Source organism: Salvelinus alpinus, chromosome 2 (assembly GCF_045679555.1).
Source record: "Salvelinus alpinus chromosome 2, SLU_Salpinus.1, whole genome shotgun sequence".
In the NCBI taxonomy this organism is placed as follows: domain Eukaryota; kingdom Metazoa; phylum Chordata; class Actinopteri; order Salmoniformes; family Salmonidae; genus Salvelinus; species Salvelinus alpinus.
Genome location: NC_092087.1, coordinates 125,213,867 through 125,239,674, shown reverse-complemented (window position 1 = coordinate 125,239,674; position 25,808 = coordinate 125,213,867). Strand labels below are relative to the sequence as shown.

At 43.8% G+C, this 25,808-nt stretch overlaps 2 protein-coding genes across 8 annotated transcripts in view; one reads left to right on the top strand and one right to left on the bottom strand.

Moving 5' to 3' along the window:
* Positions 1-4,753: 4,753 nt before the first annotated feature.
* On the top strand, positions 4,754-5,650 carry LOC139551703 (cholecystokinin-like). Its single transcript, XM_071362973.1, has 2 exons — positions 4,754-5,268; positions 5,473-5,650. Exons 1-2 carry the CDS (start codon positions 4,995-4,997, stop codon positions 5,541-5,543), a joined length of 345 nt encoding a protein of 114 aa, XP_071219074.1. The 5' UTR covers positions 4,754-4,994; the 3' UTR covers positions 5,544-5,650.
* Positions 5,651-5,832: 182 nt separating this feature from the next.
* The window catches only part of LOC139568602 (trafficking kinesin-binding protein 1-like), a 40,661-nt gene continuing 20,685 nt past the window's right edge, over positions 5,833-25,808 (bottom strand). For 2 of the 7 annotated variants that reach the window (XM_071390534.1, XM_071390535.1), the window contains exons 4-16: positions 15,865-15,941; positions 15,508-15,624; positions 15,061-15,158; positions 14,803-14,911; positions 14,631-14,709; positions 14,276-14,406; positions 13,915-13,989; positions 13,464-13,675; positions 12,890-13,129; positions 10,311-10,675; positions 9,841-10,047; positions 9,271-9,379; positions 5,833-7,712 (exon numbers count right to left, since the gene is read on the bottom strand). In XM_071390534.1, coding sequence (XP_071246635.1) covers positions 7,319-7,712; positions 9,271-9,379; positions 9,841-10,047; positions 10,311-10,675; positions 12,890-13,129; positions 13,464-13,675; positions 13,915-13,989; positions 14,276-14,406; positions 14,631-14,709; positions 14,803-14,911; positions 15,061-15,158; positions 15,508-15,624; positions 15,865-15,941 — 2,213 coding nt within the window. In that variant the 3' untranslated portion in view covers positions 5,833-7,318. Of the gene's footprint in view, positions 7,713-7,782; positions 8,523-9,270; positions 9,380-9,840; positions 10,048-10,310; positions 10,676-12,889; positions 13,130-13,463; positions 13,676-13,914; positions 13,990-14,275; positions 14,407-14,630; positions 14,710-14,802; positions 14,912-15,060; positions 15,159-15,507; positions 15,625-15,864; positions 15,942-22,092; positions 22,475-25,808 lie in introns of those variants that run through there. The other 5 variants (XM_071390537.1, XM_071390536.1, XM_071390540.1 and 2 more) reach the window with 5 other exon arrangements.

The window sequence follows — 25,808 nt, the reverse complement described above, 5'->3', positions numbered from 1 at the left end:
AAGTACAGAAATACAGTGGGGAGAACAAGTATTTGATACACTGCCGATTTTGCAGGTTTTCCTACTTACAAAGCATGTAGAGGTCTGTAATTTGTATCATAGGTACACTTCAACTGTGAGAGACGGAATGTAAAACAAAAATCCAGAAAATCACATTGTATGATTTTTAAGTAATTAATTTGCATTTTATTGCATGACATAAGTATTTGATCACCTACCAACCAGTAAGAATTCCGGCTCTCACAGACCTGTTAGTTTTTCTTTAAGAAGCCCTCCTGTTCTCCACTCATTACCTGTATTAACTGCACCAGTTTGAACTCGTTACCTGTATAAAAGACACCTGTCCACACACTCAATCCAACAGACTCCAACCTCTCCACAATGGCCAAGACCAGAGAGCTGTGTAAGGACATCAGGGATACAATTGTAGACCTGCACAAGGCTGGGATGTGCTACAGGACAATAGGCAAGCAGCTTGGTGAGAAGGCAACAACTGTTGGCGCAATTATTAGAAAATGGAAGAAGTTCAAGATGACGGTCAATCACCCTCGGTCTGGGGCTCCATGCAAGATCTCACCTCGTGGGGCATCAATGATCATGAGGAAGGTGAGGGATGAGCCCAGAACTACACGGCAGGACCTGGTCAATGACCTGAAGAGAGCTGGGACCACAGTCTCAAAGAAATTCATTAGTAACACACTACGCCGTCATGGATTAAAATCCTGCAGCGCACGCAAGGTCCCCCTGCTCAAGCCAGCGCATGTCCAGGCCCGTCTGAAGTTTGCCAATGACCATCTGGATGATCCAGAGTAGGAATGGGAGAAGGTCATGTGGTCTGATGAGACAAAAATAGAGCTTTTTGGTCTAAACTCCACTCGCCGTGTTTGGAGGAAGAAGAAGGATGAGTACAACCCCAAGAACACCATCCCAACCGTGAAGCATGGAGGTGGAAACATCATTCTTTGGGGATGCTTTTCTGCAAAGGGGACAGGACGACTGCACCGTATTGAGGGGAGGATGGATGGGGCCATGTATCGCGAGATCTTGGCCAACAACCTCCTTCCCTCAGTAAGAGCATTGAAGATGGGTCGTGGCTGGGTCTTCCAGCATGACAACGACCCGAAACACACAGCCAGGGCAACTAAGGAGTGGCTCCGTAAGAAGCATCTCAAGGTCCTGGAGTGGCCTAGCCAGTCTCCAGACCTGAACCCAATAGAAAATCTTTGGAGGGAGCTGAAAGTCCGTATTGCCCAGCGACAGCCCCAAAACCTGAAGGATCTGGAGAAGGTCTGTATAGAGGAGTGGGCCAAAATCCCTGCTGCAGTGTGTGCAAACCTGGTCAAGAACTACAGGAAACGTATGATCTCTGTAATTGCAAACAAAGGTTTCTGTACCAAATATTAAGTTCTGCTTTTCTGATGTATCAAATACTTATGTCATGCAATAAAATGCAAATTCATTACTTAAAAATCATACAATGTGATTTTCTGGATTTTTGTTTTAGATTCCGTCTCTCACAGTTGAAGTGTACCTATGATAAAAATTACAGACCTCTATATGCTTTGTAAGTAGGAAAACCTGCAAAATCGGCAGTGTATCAAATACTTGTTCTCCCCACTGTATCTAATTTACAAAAGTATTCACACCTCTGAGTCAATACATGTTAGAATCACCTTTGGCAGCGATTGCAGCTATGAGTCTTTCTGGCTCTAAGAGTCTCTAAGAGCTGTACACACCTGGATTGTAAAATATTGCACATATTCTTTTTAGAAATCTTCAAGCTCTGTCAAGTTGGTTGTTGATCATTGCTAGACAGCCATTTTCAAGTCTTGCCATAGTATTTCAAGCCAAATTAAGCAAAAAAAAACCTGTAACTAGGCCACTCTGGAACATTCAATTTTGTCTTGGTAAGCAACTCCAGTGTATTTTTGGCTTTGTGTTTTAGGTTATTGTCCTGCTGAAAGGTGAATTTGTCTCCCGGTGTCTGTTGGAAAGCAGACTGAACCAGCTTTTACTCTAGGATTTTGCCTGTGCTTAGCTCTATTCAGTTTTTTAAAATCCTAAAAACAATCCCTAGTCCTTGCCGATGACAAGCATACCAATAACATGATGCAGCCACCACCATGCTTGAAAATATGAAGAGCGGTAGTCAATGATGTGTTGTGTTGGATTTGCCACAAACATAATGCTTTGTATTCAGGACATAAAGTTAATTTCTTTGACACATTTTTTGCAATTTTATTTTAGTGCCTTATTGCAAGCAGGATACATGTTTTGGAATAATTGTATTATGTACAGGCTTCCTTCTTTTCACTTTGTCATTTAGGTTAATGTTGTGGAGTAACTACAATGTTGTTGATCCATCCTCACTTTTCTCCTATTACTACCATTAAACTCTGTAAGTGTTTTAAAGTCACCATTGGCCTCATGAAATCCCTGCGCAGATTCCTTCCTCTCCGGCAACTGAGTTAGAAAGGATACATGTATCTTTGTAGTGTCTGGGTGTATTGACACACCATCCAAAGTGTAATTAATAACTTCACTATGCTCAAAGGGATATTCACTGTCTGCTTTTCTAAATTTCTACCCATCTACCAATAGGTGCCCTTCTATGCGAGGCATTGGAAACCTCCCTGGTCTCTGTGGCTGAACCTGTGCTTGAAATTCACTGCTTGACTGAGGGACCTTACAGATAATTGTATGTGTCTGGTACAGAGATGAAGTAGTCATTCAAAAATTATATTGAACACTATTATTGTACACAGGGTGAGTCCATGTAACTTATTATGTGACTTTTTAAGCAATTTTTACTCCTGAACTTATTTAGGCTTGCCATAACAAAGGGGTTGAATACTTTTTGACTCAAGACATTTCAGCTTTTCACTTTTTATTATATAATACAAACATAATTCTACTTTCACATCGTGGGTTTATTTTGTGTAGGCCAGTGACACAAAATGTTTATTGTATCAATTTTAAATTTAGTCTGCAACTCAAAATGTGTAGAAAGTCAAGGGGTGTGAATACATTCTTAAGGCCCTGTAAGCAGATTTAAAAAAAAAATGTACCTCCCAAAAGTACAAATCATTCATACACGGTGAACCCACAAGACGACGTGATGAATGATCCACATGCCTCGCTATGTAAACCCATCCCCATCAAGACTTCACTGTCGCTATCCTCAAACCACCACCCATTGAAACCCCAAAGCCCCCTCATTCAGCCAATACACTTGTACATGAAAAAAACACTTAACTTGATGGCTTCTATGTATTCTCTGGTGACACTAAAGGTTAAAAGGAAGTGTTTGACTTGACTATTCTTTGGCACCGCGTGACAAGAGGTATACCCAAGGAATGTCTGGGAAACCAAGACACCATTGCGTGCCTAATCACTTGGCAGGCATTCTGTTATTTCTACTGTTTTCTTTGGTTCTATCATCACAAGTAGAGATGTTCTGCCTCGATTAGGTAAGACAATAACAAAAGGGTGAGTCCTATATGTCTTTGGCCTACGAGCAATTACTTCCAAATGTCAGCTGGAATGCCTGTGTGTCTGGGCTATTATGATAAAGCAAGTATGGAAGGGAGTGGTATACCTCCTTTACAGGAAGTTACACCAGTAAAAAAGATGGACACAGCACAGACTGGGCCAGCACAATTTAGACGGCTGGAGGTGGAAGGACCCTAACAAAATGGGTTTATTTCTAATCTAGGATATCAACAATCTTACATGCTTTTTTGCTTTAATTATCCTTTTCATTTCCCTTTAATAATCAGTTTCTACAATAGACTCTCTTCCACACCCACATCTCAAAATTGAATGAACAACATCTCAAACATACCCCAAATACCACACACAACACACCTCCAGTCTTCCTAGGAAAGAGCCACCTATCCATTCTCATCATGCTTGGAGTGCCAGAAACTGACAGACTGGCTTACAGTTGTTCTATATAAATGAGTTGATACTTTACATTACTGTGAAGTGCACAATGAAAAGAGACATCAGGTCCATGTTAAACCATTATCTCTTGTTTCCTATTTCCATAACAGCATGTCACTTTGGCTGTGGTATCCTGACAACAATTCCAGCATTTAAAAAAAAATATATATATATATTGACAAGCTTCGTTGACAACATTCTAACTGGATATCATATCTGTATGAATTTAATTAAAATGTTTTCCTGCTTTTAAAGACTATATTATACACAGAAGATACTTCCTTAACTATTTAGAAAATCTATAGGTAAACAACTCTAATGTTGGTTCCAGTCAATGAGGCTCTCTTTAGTCCAGATAAGAGTGGAGGATGTACGTCATCACACACTGTCCACTTCAAACCCTTCCTCATCCGTTGTTTAGGTTACGCCATAACGATATTGCTGTCATAATCCTTTTACAACTAGGTCTATATTAAGAACATCAGTAATGATATGGTGCCTTTGTGTTTCAAATGTGTTTCTAACTTGCCATTTTTTTCCATGGCATTTTTAATGATCGATTCATGGTTTTCCTTGCATGTCAATGCAAGTGGAAGTTAAGTTGGTGGACCTTGTCCTTGGATACAGGTGTTATGACAGGGTTGTAGACTTCTGTAACAACAACCACTATTGAATGTCTGAGTTATACTTTATTGTCTCACATTTCCAGGTGAACGATTAGAATATTGATGGTGCAGAATGGGACGCAAGTATCCATTACGCATGGCGTTTCCATCGTCTTTTTTAATCAATCAAGGGATCTATCTTGGACATTGTTATCAGATATTGCTCTTTGACCATATTGGTTAGATAGACCTTTGTGTATAAAAGACCTGACACAGACAACTGGCAATATCATTCGCACTTGCTGACTTCGTTTTGTATGGACTATCACCTCTCTTTTAAGGTAATTGCCACTGTCACTTCCATGCAAAACATTTTTTTTTGTATTCCCTACTTTTAATAATCTAAAGCTATATTGTAAGAAAACTCTTCTTCTGCGTCCAGGCATGGCAATGAGTGGATTGTTGGTGTGCGTCCTCATGGCAGCGCTAGTGGGGGTTGGTTTGACATCACCCGTATCCAAGTCGGATGGCAACACCAAACAGGGTGGGATACTGCCACAGCTACTTTCCAGGAGGGAGGCAGTGTGGAATTCTGCGGAGAACGTCGCTAAGCGGGAGCAAGACACTCAAACGAGCATGGCACGGATGGAGAGGATGGTGCACCTGTCGGAGGACCAGCGCGAGTCCATGTCCAAGCAAATCATGCAGGCCATCTCAGGTACGTGGTGGTGTCGAGTCAAGTGCTTGTGTGTGTGCGAGAGTGAGAGTGAGAGTGAGAGTGAGAGTGAGAGTGAGAGAGAGAGAGAGAGAGAGAGAGAGAGATGCTAACATCTACCGTGACAAATGTGAAATGTATCGTCGTTTGCTTTAAATGCCCATTGAACTTTTCTGTTTGGTTCATGTAGGTTTGTATTGTCCGCAGAAATGATGAACGAGTGTCCGGGCCGGGACTACCAAGGATGGGTCGACTTTGGACGGCGGAGTGCAGAGTAGAGACGTACCAAAGGCCAACTGAGGAACGTCTGCCTGCACTGGCGTTACTCAGGAATACATCCCTATTTGAAATAGATTGTATATATTTTCATTGGCTTATATCATGAGTTTTGATTTTTATCCAAGTGTCAAAATAAACATGTTTGCAGTATCTATGTCTACGGACATTTCTTGACTTCATTTAGGACATGGGCCGGTTGTAGAATCTACATTAAGTGTTCCTAATGGCTTAATGTGTCCGGGGAAACCGTCCCTTTGAGTAGAAAAAGAACACACATGCATGTGTGGCTGATGGAAATACAATGTACTTTTTAATGTACATGTGGTACAATTTATACAGACATGCATCTCAGTGATCATAACATAAAATTCAGCAAAGAGTAGTCAATTTCAACATCTGAAATATATGTAGTGCTGTTTGGTTAATTTTCTTCTGTATTCAAATGGTCATAATTGCTATCATTTTCCCTTTTGATCTGCAGTATCCTACGCCTTTTATCTACAATTGATTGTCCAGACACCCGAAGGAGAATCCAAAAAAGCATGCAGTCCATGATCAATTGATCAAAAAATGTTCATACAGCTCACTTTCATTATTCCTGATGACATGAATTACATTTGTACCAACAACACTTTAGTTTAAGGTCTGTTAACACAGATCCAGCACAATAGACTCATGACGAGACCTTTTACAGTCACTTTCTGTTGTCTTTCATACAGCATGGTAGACTACCTGAATGGTTTTGGTGAGATCCGACTAAATGCACAAGTTTACAATGACTGACATAATTGACAGCATTTCGAAGTAAAGCATTTTACAGTGACTTGCAGCAGGTGATGTGTGATGCCATGCAAACGCACAGTACCACGAGTGCTAAATGAGGACTTTTGGGTAAAGAGCAGATTAGTATACCTCAGTGAATGTCAATAATGTCCCAAACGGTCAGGAAGTTCAGTCAGTGTATCAATCTCTCTACCATTCTGTAACGGGGAGTGATTGAAGTGTGGTTTTACCACAGTAAAGTGAATGTGGTTAATACCCACAAATGCTTTATTTTCTAATAGCAGATAATATGCAGAAGGTCATACTGAATTCCAGTGCATCTTGGGTTTTTTAAGTGTGACAAACTGTGGTCAGTTTGGTGGTTCTTAAATAACGATACCTTGAATCTTTCCCAAAGTAATGAAAAGGTCATGTGATTGTATTTGATGGTAAAAAAATATATATTAAAAAAGCATAGCAGTGGGGGTCTTTCAAAAAAAAATCTATAATAATAAACACCACGAGAAGCCTTCCCTTTCTTTCATACCGTGTAAAACCATCCGACACCCACGAAACACAGGTATAAAAAAGAAACGCATGTTTTTCTTTGTGATGTTCCTCATCTTTAAATTTTATTTAAAAAATAAAAAAACTTGCGCGTGTTCAAGCCAGCCCGACCGGTGATCAGGTGACTCTCCTGAGAATGATCATGATGTCACACATTGTCTTGGAGACCTAGTATCTACAATACATGAGTCCATTACAAACAGAAGAGTGACTATACACGTAACAGAAACTCAACGTATGGCTCTATGGTTCTCCTGAGGTTCCATTTTACGATGTATTGCTGTGGGCCCCAAACACAAAATGGCGGTACAGTGCATAGTCAGTATATGGATTGAAGTCAATGACCATTAAGGAGGAAGGGGAGAAGAAGTTTTCCCAGTCTTTATCAGACTCTAGGTGGATGTCTGTATTGCCTGATTGCTTCTCTCTCTTCTCCATTCTCTCTTCAGTCCACCACGCCTCGGTCTGCCACCTTGTGAAGTCCCAGACTTCTCAGCTTCTCTACCAGGTTGAAGCTGAAAATGTTCCTTCTCCCTTCTTCCTCCATAGTGCATGTTCCTCCACCCCGCTCTTCCTCTACCGTTGTGGGGCGTGTGTGGGCAGTGTGTGGGGTCAGTTGGTGGTAAGGGTAGGGGAGGGTGGAGGCGGAGATGCCCTGCTCCTCCAGCAGCCTCAGGAGTCCCAGTGATAGAGGAGGTGCTTGGGTGGAGGTGGAGTGGTGGCCACCGCCCTGGCTAGGGTCAAAGGTCAGCACACAGTGCTGCTGATTGGAGGAGGAGGGTGATGTGGTACTCAGATGCTCACAGCTCCCACAAGCGGACAGGCTGCGAGAGCAAAGGCTGGAAATACAGCAAAAGAGAAAAATACCAATCAGACACAGGAGTTCTGTTATATGTAATAAATACATAGCTAGAAGCTTAGGAGCATTAGTAACAGTGCAGCATTAGTTAAGAGTGGTTAGTTAGTTTAGTTGCTCCCAGTGATGGATTACGCCTGTAAGGGTGGGTTAGAGGTTGTGTTAGTCAGTTAGTTAGTCAGCCTGAGAACTGAAAAGAGGATTTCTGTTGGTTCATACAGTTTACCTGGAAGAATCTGGAAGGGATCAGGAACTGTTAAGATGAGCACAGGGGCCATGGTGTCCACGTTAGCAAGCCAAGCAAGTGTGTGACATGTTGTTTACGAAGTAGCTTCAAGATAATGGACCAAATCCTTAATAGAGAAGCAGGCATTAAGATGTTGGAATGGGAGACCTGAGTGTATTAACGTTTGAGTTATGTGTGTGTGTTATCTTAAATTAGGATTTCGCCCCAATAAACTAATACTAAACCTCAAAGTCATTTAAATAGACAAAAGAACATCCATTTGTTTTGATGCATGGAAAGTTGAAGCATTGTCGTAGCTGCGAGTGCATTCATTCACGTGACTTTGTAGTGGTGTTTGTTTAAGGCTCTAGCGTGGGGTATGATCAATAGTTGTACTTCCGGGTTGGGTGGGGTCAGAGTTAGAAGTGGCATGGTTTAGAAAAGTTAGGGGATACATATGGGATTTTCCTGCATCATTCCCACTCTGTCCATGCCTGTTGGCTCTTACTTTGCCTAGGAAGCCCCCTTTAGAGCTGGAGAAAGTGCTTGGACCAGCGTTTCCTACCACTGAGGGGAGAGACATGGGGTAAGGGGAGACGGATTGAGTAAGGGAGGAGAGAAGGACTGCTATACACACACACACACAAAGTAGCAAGGTACTTTTGAGGAGAGAAATGGGGCAGCACAACAAAGCTGCTGTTGTTTTGAGAGTGGTGTAGTCTTTTGTAGTCCTATCGTAAATACCTTTTCACGTCATTACTAATATTGGGCTTTGGTTGAATGAATGAATGAATTAATGATTGAATGAATGAATGACTGAATGCCAAAAGGCAAATTAATGAAAAATAAATGGATTTCACTTTATTTTACAGTCCACTACCTGGGGATAATAGTCAGAATCTATCGCACACACAAAACCGATTAGTGATGGTGCTGGATCGAAAACTGATCGAAAACTGGAGAAACAGGGAAAAGTCTCTTCACACTTCCATTCAGATGCATATTTATTTTAATAGTAGATTTAGTTCAGTCGACCTTCAACAGTCCACTACCTGGTAATTACTTATGTTTCTTTGGATTCATTTCAAACACCATTTAGTACCAGGTGTCCTATTATTTCGACGTCTTTGACGAACCTTCCAGGAAGAATTCATTGTCACCATAAATACACTCTTAGTAAATACCAGACAAAAAACATGTAACTTTCTGCACTTGACTGTACGCTGCTTTTTGGTAAAATAAATCATGCATAAAATAAAATGTGAAACCGGACTGTAAAATAAAGTGGTGTGTGTGAGGGACTCGCAGATCTTACCTGGTGGAGAAGGAATGGAGCAGGAGGAAGGGGTGGTGGCGCCGACAGGTGGTGACGGTGTGGGTGGGAAGGGTCTGGGGGAGGTTGGGGCCGGAGGATGGAGGAGTGACTGTGGGTGATGGACACACTTTACACAACTACACAAAAACACACACAACAACAAATACAGCTACTCACAATGGATGAGGAAAATCACAGAGCCACCCACCACATGACACAGATGGGAGAATGTACGATACACAACGACAGTATGAGTTGGAATGACACAAACTGTTTAGTAACATCACACCTACCACACAGGTGAACTTAAGGGGAAAAGGACCACAGTAGACATGTTATCCAAATAGAAGGTTCCAGTGTCAATGCCTGATCGTTCTCCCTTACCCAATCTGACGGACCTAAAGAGTTCCGTCGGAGGGAGAAGGGAAAACGATCAGATTTTCCCACCAGACTAGATGGACCAGAGGAATGAGTGTGTACTGTGTGTGAATGTTTTCACTCACAATTGAGACCCTTTCAACCGTATCTACTGAACTCAACTAAACACTACCCTGTGGCCTCTTTTCTTACCCATGGTGCCGTGGGCTCCGGCAGCCAGGCTGTGGGAGAGCTGTGATAGGTCAGGGTCGTCCTCCTCCAGGTCATTGAGGCTGTAGACGTGTTGGAGGTCGATCTCCAGCTCCCGGAAGTCTTTGGTGAGGACCCCCGGGCGAGGGTGCAAGATACCTCCCAGGTTGGGCTTGGCCAGCTGCTGCCAGTGGTGCAGGGTCACTGAGCCTGGGGTGGAGAGGAAGGGCGATATAGTTAACATTGTTGTATGTTGGGAATAACACATTTATTTATTTATGTAATAACCTGTATTTCTCTAATCATGCATATTTTTCATATTGAAAGAAGGAAACAATTGTAAAGAGTGTCTATTTTCACTTGTAATTGAGTCTAGCAACCTTAGGCAAGTTGCCGTAAAACTAACAGTTGAGTTACCGCACACCTAATATCTCAGCTAAGAACACACACAGGGTCTCCCCGTCCCTCCTCACCTTCCAGGGGCTTGACAATCTGCAGGCGATCGGGTAGGTAGGAGCGCGAGCCCCCCGATCCGGCCGAGGAGTGCAGCGAGCTGCCATTGGAGTAGTTGGTGCTTGTCGACGCCACCGAGCTGGACACCAGGCTGTCGTTGGGTGTAAGGAACCCGCTGGAGCCCAGCTCGCCCACCTCCTCGCCCTCCTCACTGCACCCCTGGCAGGCGGCGGCCAGGGCGCGGAGTTTGCGTTCACGCTCCACCTCAAAGAAGGGGCGCTCTGAGGCATGGCTCTGTTGGCGGTCAGATAAACAGCGGAGCGCGGCCTCAAGGTCCTGGCCTCCAGGCATGCCCGGCATACCCAGACGCTTAGGGCCACTCACACTGAGATCAGAGAGAAATAAAAGGCAGGTTAGTGACATACTGTACACTGTTGATGCACTAACACTCAGAGTAGAGGAGGTAGAATAGGTTTTGGATACAAATGCACTGCTGTTATTAGTACACATAGACCAGAGAAATGGAAGCTGTATGTTTGAACATGTATGAAGGACAGAAGTCCATTAATATTCTATGGAAAAGCATTTCACTGTTAGTCTACGCCTGTTGTCTGCAAAGCATGTGACAAATACAAATGAATCTGATTTGAAAAGTAAATACTCTGTGTGTCTGATGTCTGTAGACTCTGTATGAGAGTTAATGTAATTCACACATATACCCATAAATACCCATGTACACTACCGGTCAAAGGTTTTAGAACACCTACTCATTCAAGGTTTTTTAAACTTATTTTTACTATTTTCTGCATTGTAGAATAATAGTGAAGACATCACAACTATAAAATAACACACATGGAATGATGTAGTAAACAAAAATGTGTTAAACAAATCAAAATATATTTTATATTTGAGATTCTGCAAACTAGCCACCCTTTGCCTTGATGACAGCTTTGCACACTCTTGGCATTCTCTCAACCAGCTTCACCTGGAATGCTTTCCAACAGTCTTGAAGAAGTTCCCACATATGCTGAGCACATGTTGACTGCTTTTCCTTCACTCTGCGGTCTGACTCATCCCAAACCATCTCAATTTGGTTGAGGTCGGGGGATTGTGGAGGCCAGGTCATCTGATGCAGCACTCCATCACTCTCCTTCTTGGTAAAATTGCCCTTAAATAGCCTGGAAGTGTGTTGGGTCATTGTCCTGTTGAAAAACAAATGATAGTCCCACTAAGCCCAAACCAGATGGGATGGCGTATCGCTGCAGAATGCTGTGGTTATCACACCCTGATCTGTTTCACCTGTCTTTGTGCTTGTCTCCACCCCCCTCCAAGTGTCGCCCATCTTCCCCATTATCCCCTGTGTATTTACACCTGTGTTCTCTGTGTCTGTTGCCAGTTCGTTTTGTTCATGAAACCTACCAGCGTTTGTTCCCCTACTCTTGCCCGTTTCTTGTTCCTGTTTTCTAGTCCTTCCCGGTTTTGACCCCTGCCTGCCTTTAACCTGTCGTTTGCCTGCCCCTGTTTCAGAAAGAAACTCTGCATCTGGGTCATACCTGAAATGTGATAGTGGTAGCCATGCTGGATAAGTGTGACTTGAAAGCACCTCCACACCATAACACCTCCTCCTCCATGCTTTATGGTGACAAATACACAAAGAGATCATCTGTACACCCACACCGCGTCTCACAAAGACACGGCGGTTGGAACCAAAAATCTCCAATTTGGACTCTAGACCAAAGGACAAATTTCCACCGGTCTAATGTCCATTGCTCGTGTTTCTTGGCCCAAGCAAGTCTCTTCTTCTTATTGGTGTCCTTTAGTAATGGTTTCTTTGCATCAATTTGACCATGAAGGCCTGATTCACACAGTCTCCTCTGAACAGTTGATGTTGAAATGTCTGTTACTTGAACTTTGAAGCATTTATTTGGGCTGTAATTTCTGAGGCTGGTAACTCTAATGAACTTATCTTCTGCAGCAGAGGTAACTCTGGGTCTTCCTTTCCTGTGGCGGTCCTCATGAAAGCCAGTTTCATCACAGCGCTTCATGGTTTTTGCGACTGCACTTGAAGAAATATTAAAAGTTCTTGAAATTTTCCGTTTTGACTGACCTTCATGTCTTAAGTAAAAATGGACTGTCGTTTCTCTTTGCTTATTTGAGCTGTTCTTGCCATAATACGGACTTGTTCTTTTATCAAATAGGGCTATCTTCTGTATACCCCCCTACCGTATCACGTCAACACTGATTGGCTCAAACACATTAAGAAGGAAAGAAATTCCACAAATTAACTTTTAAGAAGGCACACCTGTTATTTGAAATGCATTCCAGGTGACTACCTCATGAAGCTGGTTAATAGAACGGCAAGAGTGTGCAAAGCTGTCATCAAGGCAAAGGGTGGCTATTTGAAGAATCTCAAATATAAAATATATTTTGACTTGTTTAACACATTTTTTGGTTACTACATGATTCCATATGTGTTACTTAATAGTTTTGATGTCTTCACTACTTTTCTACAATGTTGAAAAAGAAAAACCCTTGAATGAGTAGGTGTTCTAAAACTTTTGACCGGTAGTGTATATTTACACACTGTTGCCAGTCTCACCTGTTGTCCTCAGTGTGTGCCACCTCTGCCAGCCTCGATACGGCACTAGGGGGCTTGTCCTCCAAGGTGAGGCTGGCGCTGTCTGAGCCATAGTAGCTGGTACGGGGGGTGGAGGCACGGCTGGAGCGCAGCGACACAGGGCTGGAGCCGGGCACCTGGCCGGGGGAGTGGCACCGCGAACGCAGCCTCGACGCTTGGTTCACCACCTTCACAGTCTCAAACACGCGCCACGGGTGGTTCCTTTGGCAACCATAGATAAACAACATAGATTAGGGGTGGTGAAAAAGTGCCCGGTAGTAAGTCTAACATGTTTATGTCAGTGTATTTCTGCTTGAATATTCGATCTTCTTTAGTGTAATTCTGGAAACATTTTAAACATTGTATTTGACTTACTCTATATTTTTCATGAACAGATTTGCTTTGTTATATCTTTGTTCAATCAAACATACTTGATAACACTTCACCTCTGGCACATAACTGACATACTGGTATTGTCATTCAACTGAGCTTAACAGGTTGGAAAAAGCACATTGTCAACGGTGTTTTATGTTTTCACAGTGACATCATCACTCACTTGTACTCGAAGGGGGCGGGGACGTCCAGGCCCTTGCGGAAGGTGCCCTCTATCTCGGCTGCCAGGGAGTCCATGGGGAACACGGCTGATAGGGCGCTGTAGCGCTGCACCGTGCTGTTGGGCAGGCTCTTGTTGCGCAGGTTCTTAATGTCCTCTCTGGCCTCCCGTAGCATGTCCTCACACTCCGAGTACTTGTCCTGCAGGTAGTTTAGCTGCAGCCAGGGAGTGCCAGAGGTCAGTTAAATACACACTGCTACTGCGGTTATGTACAAGCTTGCCTTGAGGGACAGATCTAGGATCAGCTTAGCCTCCCCAAATCCTTGCGTTAACAATAATTAACAAAACCGACCTTGGATCACTGTTAAAGCAACTTTATCCTACAAGTTATAGATAGCTCACTGGAGGGTAATGAGTTGTGGATTGTGGGGAGAGTGTTGAGGGCGTGTCTTACCTCTGATTTGAGCTGTGATTGGCTCTCCCGCGAGGCACTCAGGTGCTGGGTCAGCTCTTCATTGTCAGTGGTGAGCTAGAGGAAGAGTGGAGAGTTAATACCATGATCGTATCAGTGATACTGTATACCAACTTAATACTGTAGATACCAACTTAAGTGCACATGTAAATATTTAATGTACTCCATTATAGAAGCATTCGGTGTGGGTGAGTTGAGTTTTTTGTCCTTGTGGAACCTCAAGGCATGAGAGGAGTGCCATGTCAACTCTGTGTGTGTCCGTGCACTGCATGCTTGTGTGTGTGTGTGGGTATGTATTTAGGTGTGTGTATGCGTTTGCCTGGTTGTGTCTGTGATCACTCACCCCTTTGCAGCGTGCCTGCAGGTCGACTATTTGTGCGAGCAGGGAGCTGATCTCCTCCTGCTGCCTGAGAGTGTCCTCCACCTTACGGGCCAACTCATCAGACATGTCCACCACCTGCTTATTCACAGAGGCTGGGGGGGTAGAACAAAAAGATTGAGGGAGAGAAGACAATAGAGAGAGAAAAAGAGGAGGGAGAGAGACAGAGAGGGATAGTATGAATACACAGTACGAACACATACTGTTTTCACTGTATTCACCCACTCACCAATTACCTCTCCCCTCAGGAACACAGTAATACCGTATACATTAACAAATATGTATAATATTACACTGTAGTACATTATAGTATACTCACTGAGTTCCTCCACACACACCATCATCAGCTCCTGCTCTTGTTCCTCATAGTTAGCGGTCTCTGACGTCAGTTCATTGGCCTGTGGAGTGACAACATCAATGGCATTAGCATGAACAAGTTTCCAATCCACTTCAATGACTTCAGATATTTCGAAGTAGTCAGTGTTCCACACCTCACAGCGTAGTTTGAGGTTCTCCTCCTCCAGACCTTTGAGTTTCTGCTGTATGAAGTCATAATTGACAAAGCTACTGAGGGAGTTAGATGACTCGTTCCTCTTCATTCTGAAAACCAGGAGAGGGAGAAGGCGGTCAGAATTTAAGTCTTATGTTTACCTGCCAACACAAGTTGTGTTGATATGCCTGAGGGGGTGTACGATGTGTATGTGTACTCTGCAGTGTATGTGTGTGCGTGTGTGTGTGTGTGTGCTCACAGTGCGTGCGAGTCGGAAGCGTTCTCGATCTCCTCTGTGCTGGCGTACAAGTGGAGCAGGTCGTCTCTCATGGAGAGCTCATGTCGCAGCTGGGCTATCTGGTGAATGGGAAACAGGAAGTAGGAACCAGGGTAAGAGTACTGAACTAGGATCTATCATGTACATTGGTCCCCATTCCTGGTCTGGGCGAGAGTTTTCGGGTGTGCAGGCTTTTGATCCTGCCTAGCATTAATGCAATGATTCAAGTGATACAAGGTCTAAATCAAAGTTGAACCAGCTGTGTTAATGCCGGGCTGGAACAAAAGACTACATACACTGTAAGTTTCATATTCCAAGACCAAAATGAGTGTGTATTTTCTCTCGCTAAATGCTATGCTCCAGTACTACTGTATTCTGTCTGTAATAGGTGAGATATATCAAAGTAGGGCTACAGTGATGGTCTCATACCTCTTCCTTAGCGATCTCCAGCTGTTCGTCCATTAACTCATTCCGTGCCGTTAGATCCCGATTCTGCTTGAGCAGTGATTGGCCGATCCGGGCCGCCAACTCGAGGTCCCGCTCTTTCTGCAAGACGACAAAACGGTTTGATGTTCTTCATTCTGTGATGTCGTTACAGTCTAGTTTCTAGCAGAAGACTTGTTTACCATTCTAGCAACATGCTTATGGCTGATGACTATCGTGACTTACTCAAAATGTATAATATACCCAGTTACACATTATTCAATTCGATTCAATACAAGTTAATTCGTCCCCGGGGGCGATTAAGGGTTTACGTATGAAAACAATCCCGTTATATTTACTTACCTCTTCCAGTAGGTGGGTGACAGCCTCGATGTCATGGTACGTCTTAGTGACCTGACCCACTCTCTCTGAACACAGCACTGTAGGGGGGAAGATGGGAATGGAGGGAGAAAAGAAAAAAACCTGGTTAATATATAGTTCACTGAAAAGTAGGAGGCCATTGGACAGTGAATTATTCGGACAGTATAGAGACAGTAACTTTCTGGTTAGAAACTTAATTGGTCACGGGAGCTAAGATAATGTCTGGCGTACACTGACCACACAATTCAGTTAATTTGACCACGATATCGGGAAATAAAACTTTTGACAGGTAAACGCTAACTGCCCAGTGGATCAGGTCATTATTGTCCCGCAACTATGTCCTCTCTAATCCACTCTCTTTCTGTGAATGACTCACGGTCAAAAACAGTTGAAAGGAAACAGACCGGTGCGCTGACCACAACATTACCACATAGCCAGTCAGTCAGAGCTTATCCTCTTAGCCTGATCCTCATTACAGGGATAAGACCCATCTCTCTCTTCCCCTCTGATATAAATATACCTCAGCACAAGCTGCTGTAGAACACTGTAATGAGAACAGTTAACCCCCAGTAGGAAGTTAGGCTGGTTATCTATGGCCGTGATTATAGAGAGGTCTGGTTATCGACAGGTCCGTTTTTTTACTGGTTTGTGAATGGACACTGCGACCCTGTTCAGGACTGATGGGTGGGTGAATAGTGGTCATCCTGTTTGGAAGCCGAGTCATCGTGGAGTTACAGTTGATGATTTGTTCGTCATAGTAACCATTCTGGTGACCTAACGAAGTGGGACCCATGGTTTCAGTGCAAGGCCTCATCTCCATATAATCCAAAATATGTTTCTATCCCGACCAGCCGGGACTTTCAAGTTTACATGTATTTTCATCAGCATACATCCTGCAGACGTAGTCTCAGGTACATGCAGTAACATACCCCTATGTTCAAATCAGCCATTCAAATCTCCATTTGATCAAAATCCTGGCTGTACAGTAGATTAAAATAATTAAAGTGAGGGGCAGCATTTGGCTGAAAATGGGGTGACTGTGTAACAGTATCCGTGAGCCAATCTAATGGAATGAAATGGTCCTGATCTACTGTATGCCTACAGTCATTAATCCTTTAAACCCTTTAAGAAAATAGTGTGTGTCCTTGTTTAGAGGTGATGGGGGGTCTGCAGCGTGGGAAAAAAGAGATATAGGGAGAGAAATAGAGAAGGAGAGAAACAGAGAATGAAATAAAAGGAGAAAGAGGGGAAAGAAAGATTGAGAGAGAAAGAGAAATAACATTTTGTTCTAGGATACTGAGACCGGTCCACAGAAACGGGTGGTGGTTGAGTTGGATCCAACGGCTTCCTGCAGCACTGGGCACGGGCACTAGCAGACTGCAGCTACAGTGCCAACTTAACCCCTGCAACAGACAGCGCTGCTACTTATGCACCAAAAGAAGTGCCAATACATTGCAGTAAAAGTATCAATGGTAGGGGCCTCCCGGGTGGCGCAGTGGTCTAGAGCACTGCATCGCAGTGCTAGCTGCGCCACCAGAGTCTCTGGGTTCGCAGCCGGCCGCGACCGGGAGGTCCGTGGGGCGACGCACAATTGGCTTAGCGTCGTCCGGGTTAGGGAGGGTTTGGCCGGTAGGGATATCCTTGTCTCATCGCGCTCCAGCGACTCCTGTGGCGGGCCGGGCGCAGTGCGCGCTAACCGAGGGGGGCGGGTGCACGGTGTTTCCTCCGACACATTGGTGCGGCTGGCTTCCGGGTTGGAGGCGCGCTGTGTTAAGAAGCAGTGCGGCTTGGTTGGGTTGTGCTTCGGAGGACGCATGGCTTTCGACCTTCGTCTCTCCCGAGCCCGTACGGGAGTTGTAGCGATGAGACAAGATAGTAATTACTAGCGATTGGATACCACGAAAATTGGGGAGAAAAGGGGATAAAATTTATAAAAAATAAGAAAAAAAAGTATCAATGGTAGAGCAAGAGTGTCCAGTTTTCAATAATAAGATTACATAGCCACATGGATATTTGACCCTAAGCTTCCTAAAACACTGCTGTCCTAACTGGGATGGGCTAACTGCTAATGTTCCCACCTGGAACTACAATTAAAATAGCTTCCTCCATAGAACAAAAGGCACATTTTCTAATATGGCTAGGCCTACTTCAATTAAAGTAGCTTCCTAGAACAAAGACCCATTATAAAATCAGGTCACTACAATTGAAATAGCTCTATCCATGTAACAATTCCTAATTGTACTATTATCCAAATAGATTCATCCATAGAACAAAAGCTAACAAGCTAACTGGCTAACATCCTGCAAATCCGATGGTTACATGGTAATTTACTGGGAGTACATACCTATGCTAATGCTAATTCCCCATTTAGCTTCCCCAATAGCTTCTCAATCTTTACAAGCTCAAGTTATCCTTTTTTGGAATCAGGCTTAAAAAAAACAACATTATAGACTGGACTACTTTCCAGACAAGAAAAAGGTATTTAATACAGACACACTGCGGACAGAACATTGCGTTGGACCATCGAGATGAACTAATGCGGAATTTGTATCTAGCTGTCAACTTATTTTCTTAATTTATTTTCACAGTACAGTGCCAAGCTTGATTGATTTCTTTTGGAAAGAAAATGTTTCTAGAAGGATGACATCTGAGAGGACTGTCCCTTTAAAAGCTATGCCACAGTACAGTGCAGTTGACTGTGTGTGCAATACATACTGTCCTATATTGCCGTCTAAGTCCACGCTACAGATGGTCTCAAGGGGCTCTTTGACTGAGGGATTCCCTAGCTGACTGTACCCTAACCAAGAGGGTTGAGATGTCACAATCGTCTTCGGGAGAAAGAGAGGAGGACCAAGGCGCAGCGTGATAGGAATACATTCTTCTATTTATTATAACAAAACGAAGAACACTTAAACAGACTTACAAAACAACAAACGAACGTGACGCTATATAATAAACAAGTGCAGACACAGGCAACTTACACATAGACAATAACCCACAACCCACAATACAAAACAGGCTACCTAAATATGGTTCCCAATCAGAGACAACGCAAAACACCTGTCTCTGATTGAGAACCATATCAGGCCAAACACATAGAAATAGACAAACCAGACATACAACATAGAATGCCCACTCAGATCACACCCTGACCAAACAAAACATATAAACATACAAAGCAAACTATGGTCAGGGCGTGACAGTTGAGAGTAGATCCTGTACAGTACATAGGAGCCTACAGGATGAACAGGGATCCATAGGGATCAAACCCACAAGCTCAACTCTGTCCTCTGTCAGTCTGATTCTCGCATCCCTACAGAGATTATCATAAGCCTTTATCCCGATCTTCTTGGAAACGTCCATTCTGAGGTATTAGGCTACTAATACAAGGCAGACCATTGTATCTGCCTGGGACAGGTCGCAGAAACCTGCACGTGACATCACAATACCTCCTCCGTCTTCCTGCCCTGATCCATTTAGCTGTGTGTTGCAGGGGTCAGGGAGAAAGAGACAGCCAGTACAACAATGTCCTGCCTAGTGGGTCATTGAGGCCTACTATGGGTGCTTTAAGGCAGAATAGCAGTAAAGAGCCAGTGAATCGCAAGATTGAACTTGTGTCTATAAACAATAAAACCCAATTGACTATTTGGTATGAAATATTAGACCTAGACAAATATATCCAGCCTCTAGCTCTACATAATTTATGATTACATCATTAGCCTAGTTAATTCCATGTAATACTAAATGATGACAAGGGAGATAATAAATCATAATTTGTGGCAGAAACTGCACCCAGGTTAAAGTTTCTGCCTGTCTGTGGCAGCCCTGATGACATCATCGTCAAATCATCAAATTCTTTGCGTAAAATCCCTTGAGTAGCAGTGCCTACAGATTACAGCTGTACTGTATTTGTGTAATGGAATATTATAATTCATCCAATTTGATTTAGCCATTGTGTAAGAGTCATCTACAGCCAGAGATTTTCTAGAAAAGTCTGTTCGTTTTCTGGGTCTGTGCCAGCATCTATGCCAGTGTCGCAGTACACTGACAGAAAAGGTGCCAGCCAGTCAGCACGCTGTCCGTTCAGACAAAGAACCAAATGGAGGCTGAAAAGAAAGACATTCTCCAGCTGAAATAGGTCGCTTCTTAGCAACTATATATCTGTGTGTCAAAGCAGGGTGCCCCTTTTATCTGCTTGATAGGGTACAATCCTTTCTGATTTACATTGCAAAGAATCAATCTAGAATATTCTGAGGTAGAATGAATAATCTGCCGTATTCTTATTTCATATACTCAGTATTATACTCTAGTAGTATCACTATTATACACTCGGTGGCCAGATTATTTGGTACACCCATCTAGTACTGAGTCGGACCCCCCTTTGCCTCCAGAACAGCCTGAATTCTTTGGAGCATTGACATGTTGCTCAATTGGTATCAACGGACCTAACGTGCACCAGGAAAACCTTCCCCCCCACCATTACACCACCAGCCTGTACCCAGGCAGGATGAGGTCATGGTCTCTGACTCTGACATCAGCATGACACAACAGGAACCGGGATTCGTCAGAACAGGCAATGTTATCCACTCCTCAATTGTCCAGTGTTGGTGATCATGTGCCCACTGAAGCCACTTCTTCTTGTTTTTACCTGATAGGAGTGGAACCCGATGCGGTCGTCTGCTGCAATAGCCCATCCCCGACAAGGACCAACGAGTTGTGTGTTCCAAGATACTGGAACCGGCGCGCCTGGCACTGACGATCATACCACGCTCAAAGTGGCTTAGGTCACTCGTTTTGCCCATTCTAACATTCAATCGAACAGTAACTGAATGTCTCGATGCCTGCTTTATATAGCAAGCCACAGCCACGTGACTCACTGTCTGTAGGAGAGAACCATTTCGTGAATGGGGAGGTGTACCTAATAAACTGGCCACTGAGTGTATAATATACTGTAACCCAGCATATGGAGTATTGCTAGAGGCACTGAGTGAAGACAATTAACTAGGATGTGAATCTAGGGCATCATCATGATACCTGCCACATTGAAGGACCATAACAAAACAGCATGATTGGGATCAGCTTGTCATTTCATCAATTTAGGGTATGAATTGAAAATTCAATGGACAATTACCCAATTCAAACATGAGGGGTTGATTCAATTTCTTAATTCAATGTAGTTAAGATGATATGATATGATTAGATCCCATCTTTACAAAACATCGTTCTCATCAGGGCAAATGGACAGTACCAGAACATACCCACTGGGCAAAAACTGGTTGAATCAACGTTGTTTCCTGTCATTTCAACCACAAAAAATCTATGTGATGACATTGAATCAACGTGGAAAACTAATTGGATTTGCAAAAAGTCATCATCAGCGTAAGGGCATTTAGACACCCAACTTTTAACATAAATCCAATAACATGTGAAATGTATTTTTTATTTCACGTTGAATTCACGTTAGTTGACAACTTAACCAAAGGCAAATCAAAACCAGATGTTGCACTGATGTCTGTGCCCAGTGGGTAGCCAGTACCTCCATGTTTCTGACCTTCATAGTGAGTCCTAAAAGTCCACAAACCTTTTCCAGCCAGTCTGTCTGCTGCAGCCCAAAGTCAATGACACTCAAAAGGCACAGAGACAATACACCACAGAAAACACTGCTGCTGCTGACGGAAAACACACAAACTGCTGCTAAGAACACACACCGTGGCACAGTGACCTTCACACTCTATGGGGAGAACTGCAAGCTCGGTATACCTGGCAGCCCGTGTTCACTGGAGGTAAGTTATACATTTGACATATGTGACTTCGATAACTCAAAAGTAGAGACAAAGATCAGGCTTTCGGATATTCATATACACACATGCAGCCCGTCAATAACCTAACCATGTGTTACTGTATGTGAATGAAATCACAGCTGAACGAACCATTCATACAACAAAGAATCCATGCATAAGCACCTTCCCAGCCATACCATCCCTCACTTAGCCTTGACCGTAAGCTGCACAGACTCTACAGTATGTTTACAGCACAGCAACACTGCCAACAAGACAGGTTTATGGCTGCAGAATCACCCTGGTCGCCTGCAACTCCCTTCTTTCCCCCCTCTCTCTCTCTCAACCTCCTCCATTGCTCCCTCGATCCTTGCTCTTCTCTCAATCACTCTCTTCTCTCTGTCCGTCTCTCATCCTCCCTTTACTCCCTCACCTTGCATCAGTTCCCTGCACAGACTCTCTTTACTGTGTTGCTTTCCTCCCTCCTCCATCTCTTCTTCCTCCTCCTGGCTCCCGTGGCCACTCTCCTTCTCTTCCTCCTCCTCCTCGGAAGCAGAGGAACTCCACACCTCCATGGTGACCGGACAGAAGCCCTCTTCCATCCCTCCTTCTGTTATATTGCTCTTTTTATTCTTGTTCCCTGCTTCAGCTCTACGCCCATCCCAATAAACCGATGCTCTGTTGCGTGTCCGACACAGTATCTTCCTCTGGGTGTCCCTGTGACTGTGTGAGTGTGTGTTACGTGTGTGTGAGAGGAGACTGAGCTGTCCTTCGTGTTAATATGTAATCCCTATGACTGGGAGGTCCATCTGTCCTTACCCTCCTGTTTATATCGACCTGGCCACACTGGACTACGGGACAGCGCAAAAAGAGGAGGAGGGGTATCGGAGGTAGCTTGAGACCAGAACGACGCATGAAAGCTAAAATAGATCATACCTAACTTTGCCTAAGAACTATACATATAGAAATGCAAGGCTTTAATATAAAACACTATACGAATTATAATCTGGTTTAGCAAGAGAATGCACTTAGTCCCTGCACCCCCGTGAGGCAGAGTGAGATGGTACGCTCCAGCCAAGGCCATGACTGGTGTCTCCCTGCACACATAATATTGGTGCAGACTGAGCCACACCCCCTTCTAGAGGGAGAGGAATGCAACACTGACACTGTACACACAGACTGAGATTGTAAATCGACTGTTGATGTTTGTGTGGAGAGAGGGGAGGTGTCTGAGAGGGAAAGTGATATATGAATTGATGTCAAGCTGGGTTTTCAGCAGGGCCTCTCGATTTACTCTTTAGTGTATTAGCACTGCACAATCCTCACATGCACAGTAAAATAATGCAAACACAATAGTTCCTCAATTCTCAATGCAAATACACTTGATGAATGTACAAACTGGAGAGATGCCCATTGTTTTCATGTTTTCCAATTACTGGTCTGTATTGAGTTCAAATAAAGTTATCCCAAAGTACAAAAGCTGCTTATTTCACATCAACTGATACGTGTCAAAACGATATATGCCAGGTATGCTTTATTGACATATAGCAACTTAGTATAGAGAAAAACACACCCCTGAAGTCTAGCCTTCATCACCACCATCATCATCACTTCATCCACCCAGTGCCCTCCCTGTTGCTACCCTGGCACGCAAGTGTCCTCTCCCAATCAAATATTAACCTCCCCTTCATAAATGTTTCACCCGCAGACGGCTTCTTTCTGGTTGAGTACGCCACGCAAGGGGCGGCTGGGACACAACTTTCACCGTCCCCCCCCGTCTCTTTTCCTTCCTCTCTATACACCCCCCTATCCCGTTTCATCCCTCCCTTCATCCACGTCGCGTTCCTACCAGGGCTGTTTACCGAGCGCCCCAACACAACGCTTTAGCCAGCCAGGACAAAGCGGAGGCTGCCAGCTCCCTAAAAATACCAGCCCATCCAATACAATTAGACTTCCTTAGCCTTCCAAACCTAATTGATTAATTTAGTTAACAGAAACAGGTCGCTGCTACAATAGGATTTGTTGATTCACGGTATTAGAAAGAGAGTGGAAAGTTAGATTAAGCTAGGGCCAAGATGGCTGAAGAAGGCTACAGTACAGAATATACAGTGTCAGGCCCTTTGTCTCCAATAAAAAGTGCAGCAACACAAAGCTCATTAAAACCTGTGTAGTAGTAAAGTTGGGTTACATTTCCCTCACATCATTTATTTTATTTTTATTTTTTTTAACCTTTATTTAACTAGGCAAGTCAGTTAAGAACAAATTCTTATTTTCAATGACGGCCTAGGAACAGTGCCTGTTCAGGGGCAGAACGACAGATTTGTACCTTTGTATCTATCTCAAACCTCAAACCTGACGTTTTTGCAAAGGCATGACATAACAGATACCATAAGCACTAAGCAGTCATAATTAGCTGACTAATTTGACACAGTCATGACTATGCCAACCTAGCCATTGTTTTGTTTTTTCATTGAATATTTAAAACATACAATATACTTGCAGTGAAGTCGCTCAACAACTACATCACAGTAGTCATCTAACAGACTCCCATCCAGAGCGACACACAGAAGCAACCAGGGTCAACGCCTTGCTCAAGGGCACGTCGACAGATCTCCCACAAGGTCAAAAACGGGGACCTGAACCAGCGCTCCGTCAGCCACCGGCCCTTTAAGACACCCCCCCCCCCCACAGTTCCCCAAGTGCTGCCCCTCAACCATCCGAGACCCCCCACACAGTCCACCCCAGCCTAGCCATTGTTAGTGTGCATAAAAATAGCACTGCAAGCAACCTGACAATGTTATATTGACATAAAATGATGTCAGTTATCATGACTTATGTAATATCATGCTAATAACAGTGGAAGGATCAAGTAAAGTGTTACCAAGAGCTGCTACACTAATTCAAGGACAAATTCGCAGATATGGACAAAAACATAAGTTCCTAATCAATACTGACACAAGAAATCACTTTGCACTGATATCACCATCCTTGCAATCAACCAATGGAAAGAACACACCCTTAGAGGTCAATGGCCAAATAGTTTTATGGGCGCCTACGGTTTCCGTGGAAACACAGTCAGAGCAAAACAACACCGTGAGCTCCATATCACTGACCAGATAAAGAGCGATTGATCCAGTGTAAAGTACACCATGAAGTGATCACATAGCTAGATACGCTTTGATCAACAACGACATATGAAGAGTGGAATCAGTCACGTTCTGCCCTTTGAAGTGGTCAGCCGTCCAGCGCAACGGCAAAACACAAAGGTTGCATCTGAAATGTCACCCTACTCCCTGTCTAGTGCCCTACTTTTGAACAGAGCCCGGGTCAAAAGTAGCGCACTACATAGGGAATAGGATGCCGTTTCAGACGCATCCAGAGACTGGGTTGTTTATCATAGGGGTTAGCTCCCTTTCAGGTGTGTCTATTTACTTCCATGGGCATCCACCCATATCCCTGCCAATTATGTTAAGACTGTAAGCTGAACCGGTATTTCAAGCAACAGAGCCAGACACACAGAGCCAGACTACTTACTAATACGTCTGTAACTGGAATGAAGTTAAATCGTTTAAAAGGGTGACAGAGACGGAGAGAGAGCCTTTGAGGCGGAAAAAAGAAGTCTGGAGACAGAAGGTGCATGAAAGAGCAGGACATAACAGAGAAAGGGAGTAGAGAAACATACCGAATTGCTATAAAGGAGACAGCTAGAGGAGGGTAGAAAGTGAGAGAAGCAGTGAATGGGTCAACCCACAGATGGAACAGAGAGCAAAAACAGGAGGGAGGGAACAGATTTAGATCAGAACAGGTGTGCACCAAGGTAGATTGCCAGAAGGACAACCAAATAAGAGATGTACAGAAGTTTAGGGCACATGCCGCGTGCTAAGTAGCACGGGACCAGGCATAAGGCACAGCTGTGTGTCGGCTGACTGGCTGTGTACCTGTCTGACCTGTGCTCTGCAAAGAAAATGGAGTGAAAGGAGGGTACAGCCTATCCTGCCTTATGAAGGAGTAAGCCATACAATCCTATGGGACATCGCGACTCTGGCACTGACTGTACACCCAGTCCAAAGCAGCTTGAATGAAAGGAGAGTACAGCCTATTATTCTCACTATCTTATTGAAATCTGGCAACCCTAGTATCTACCACTGT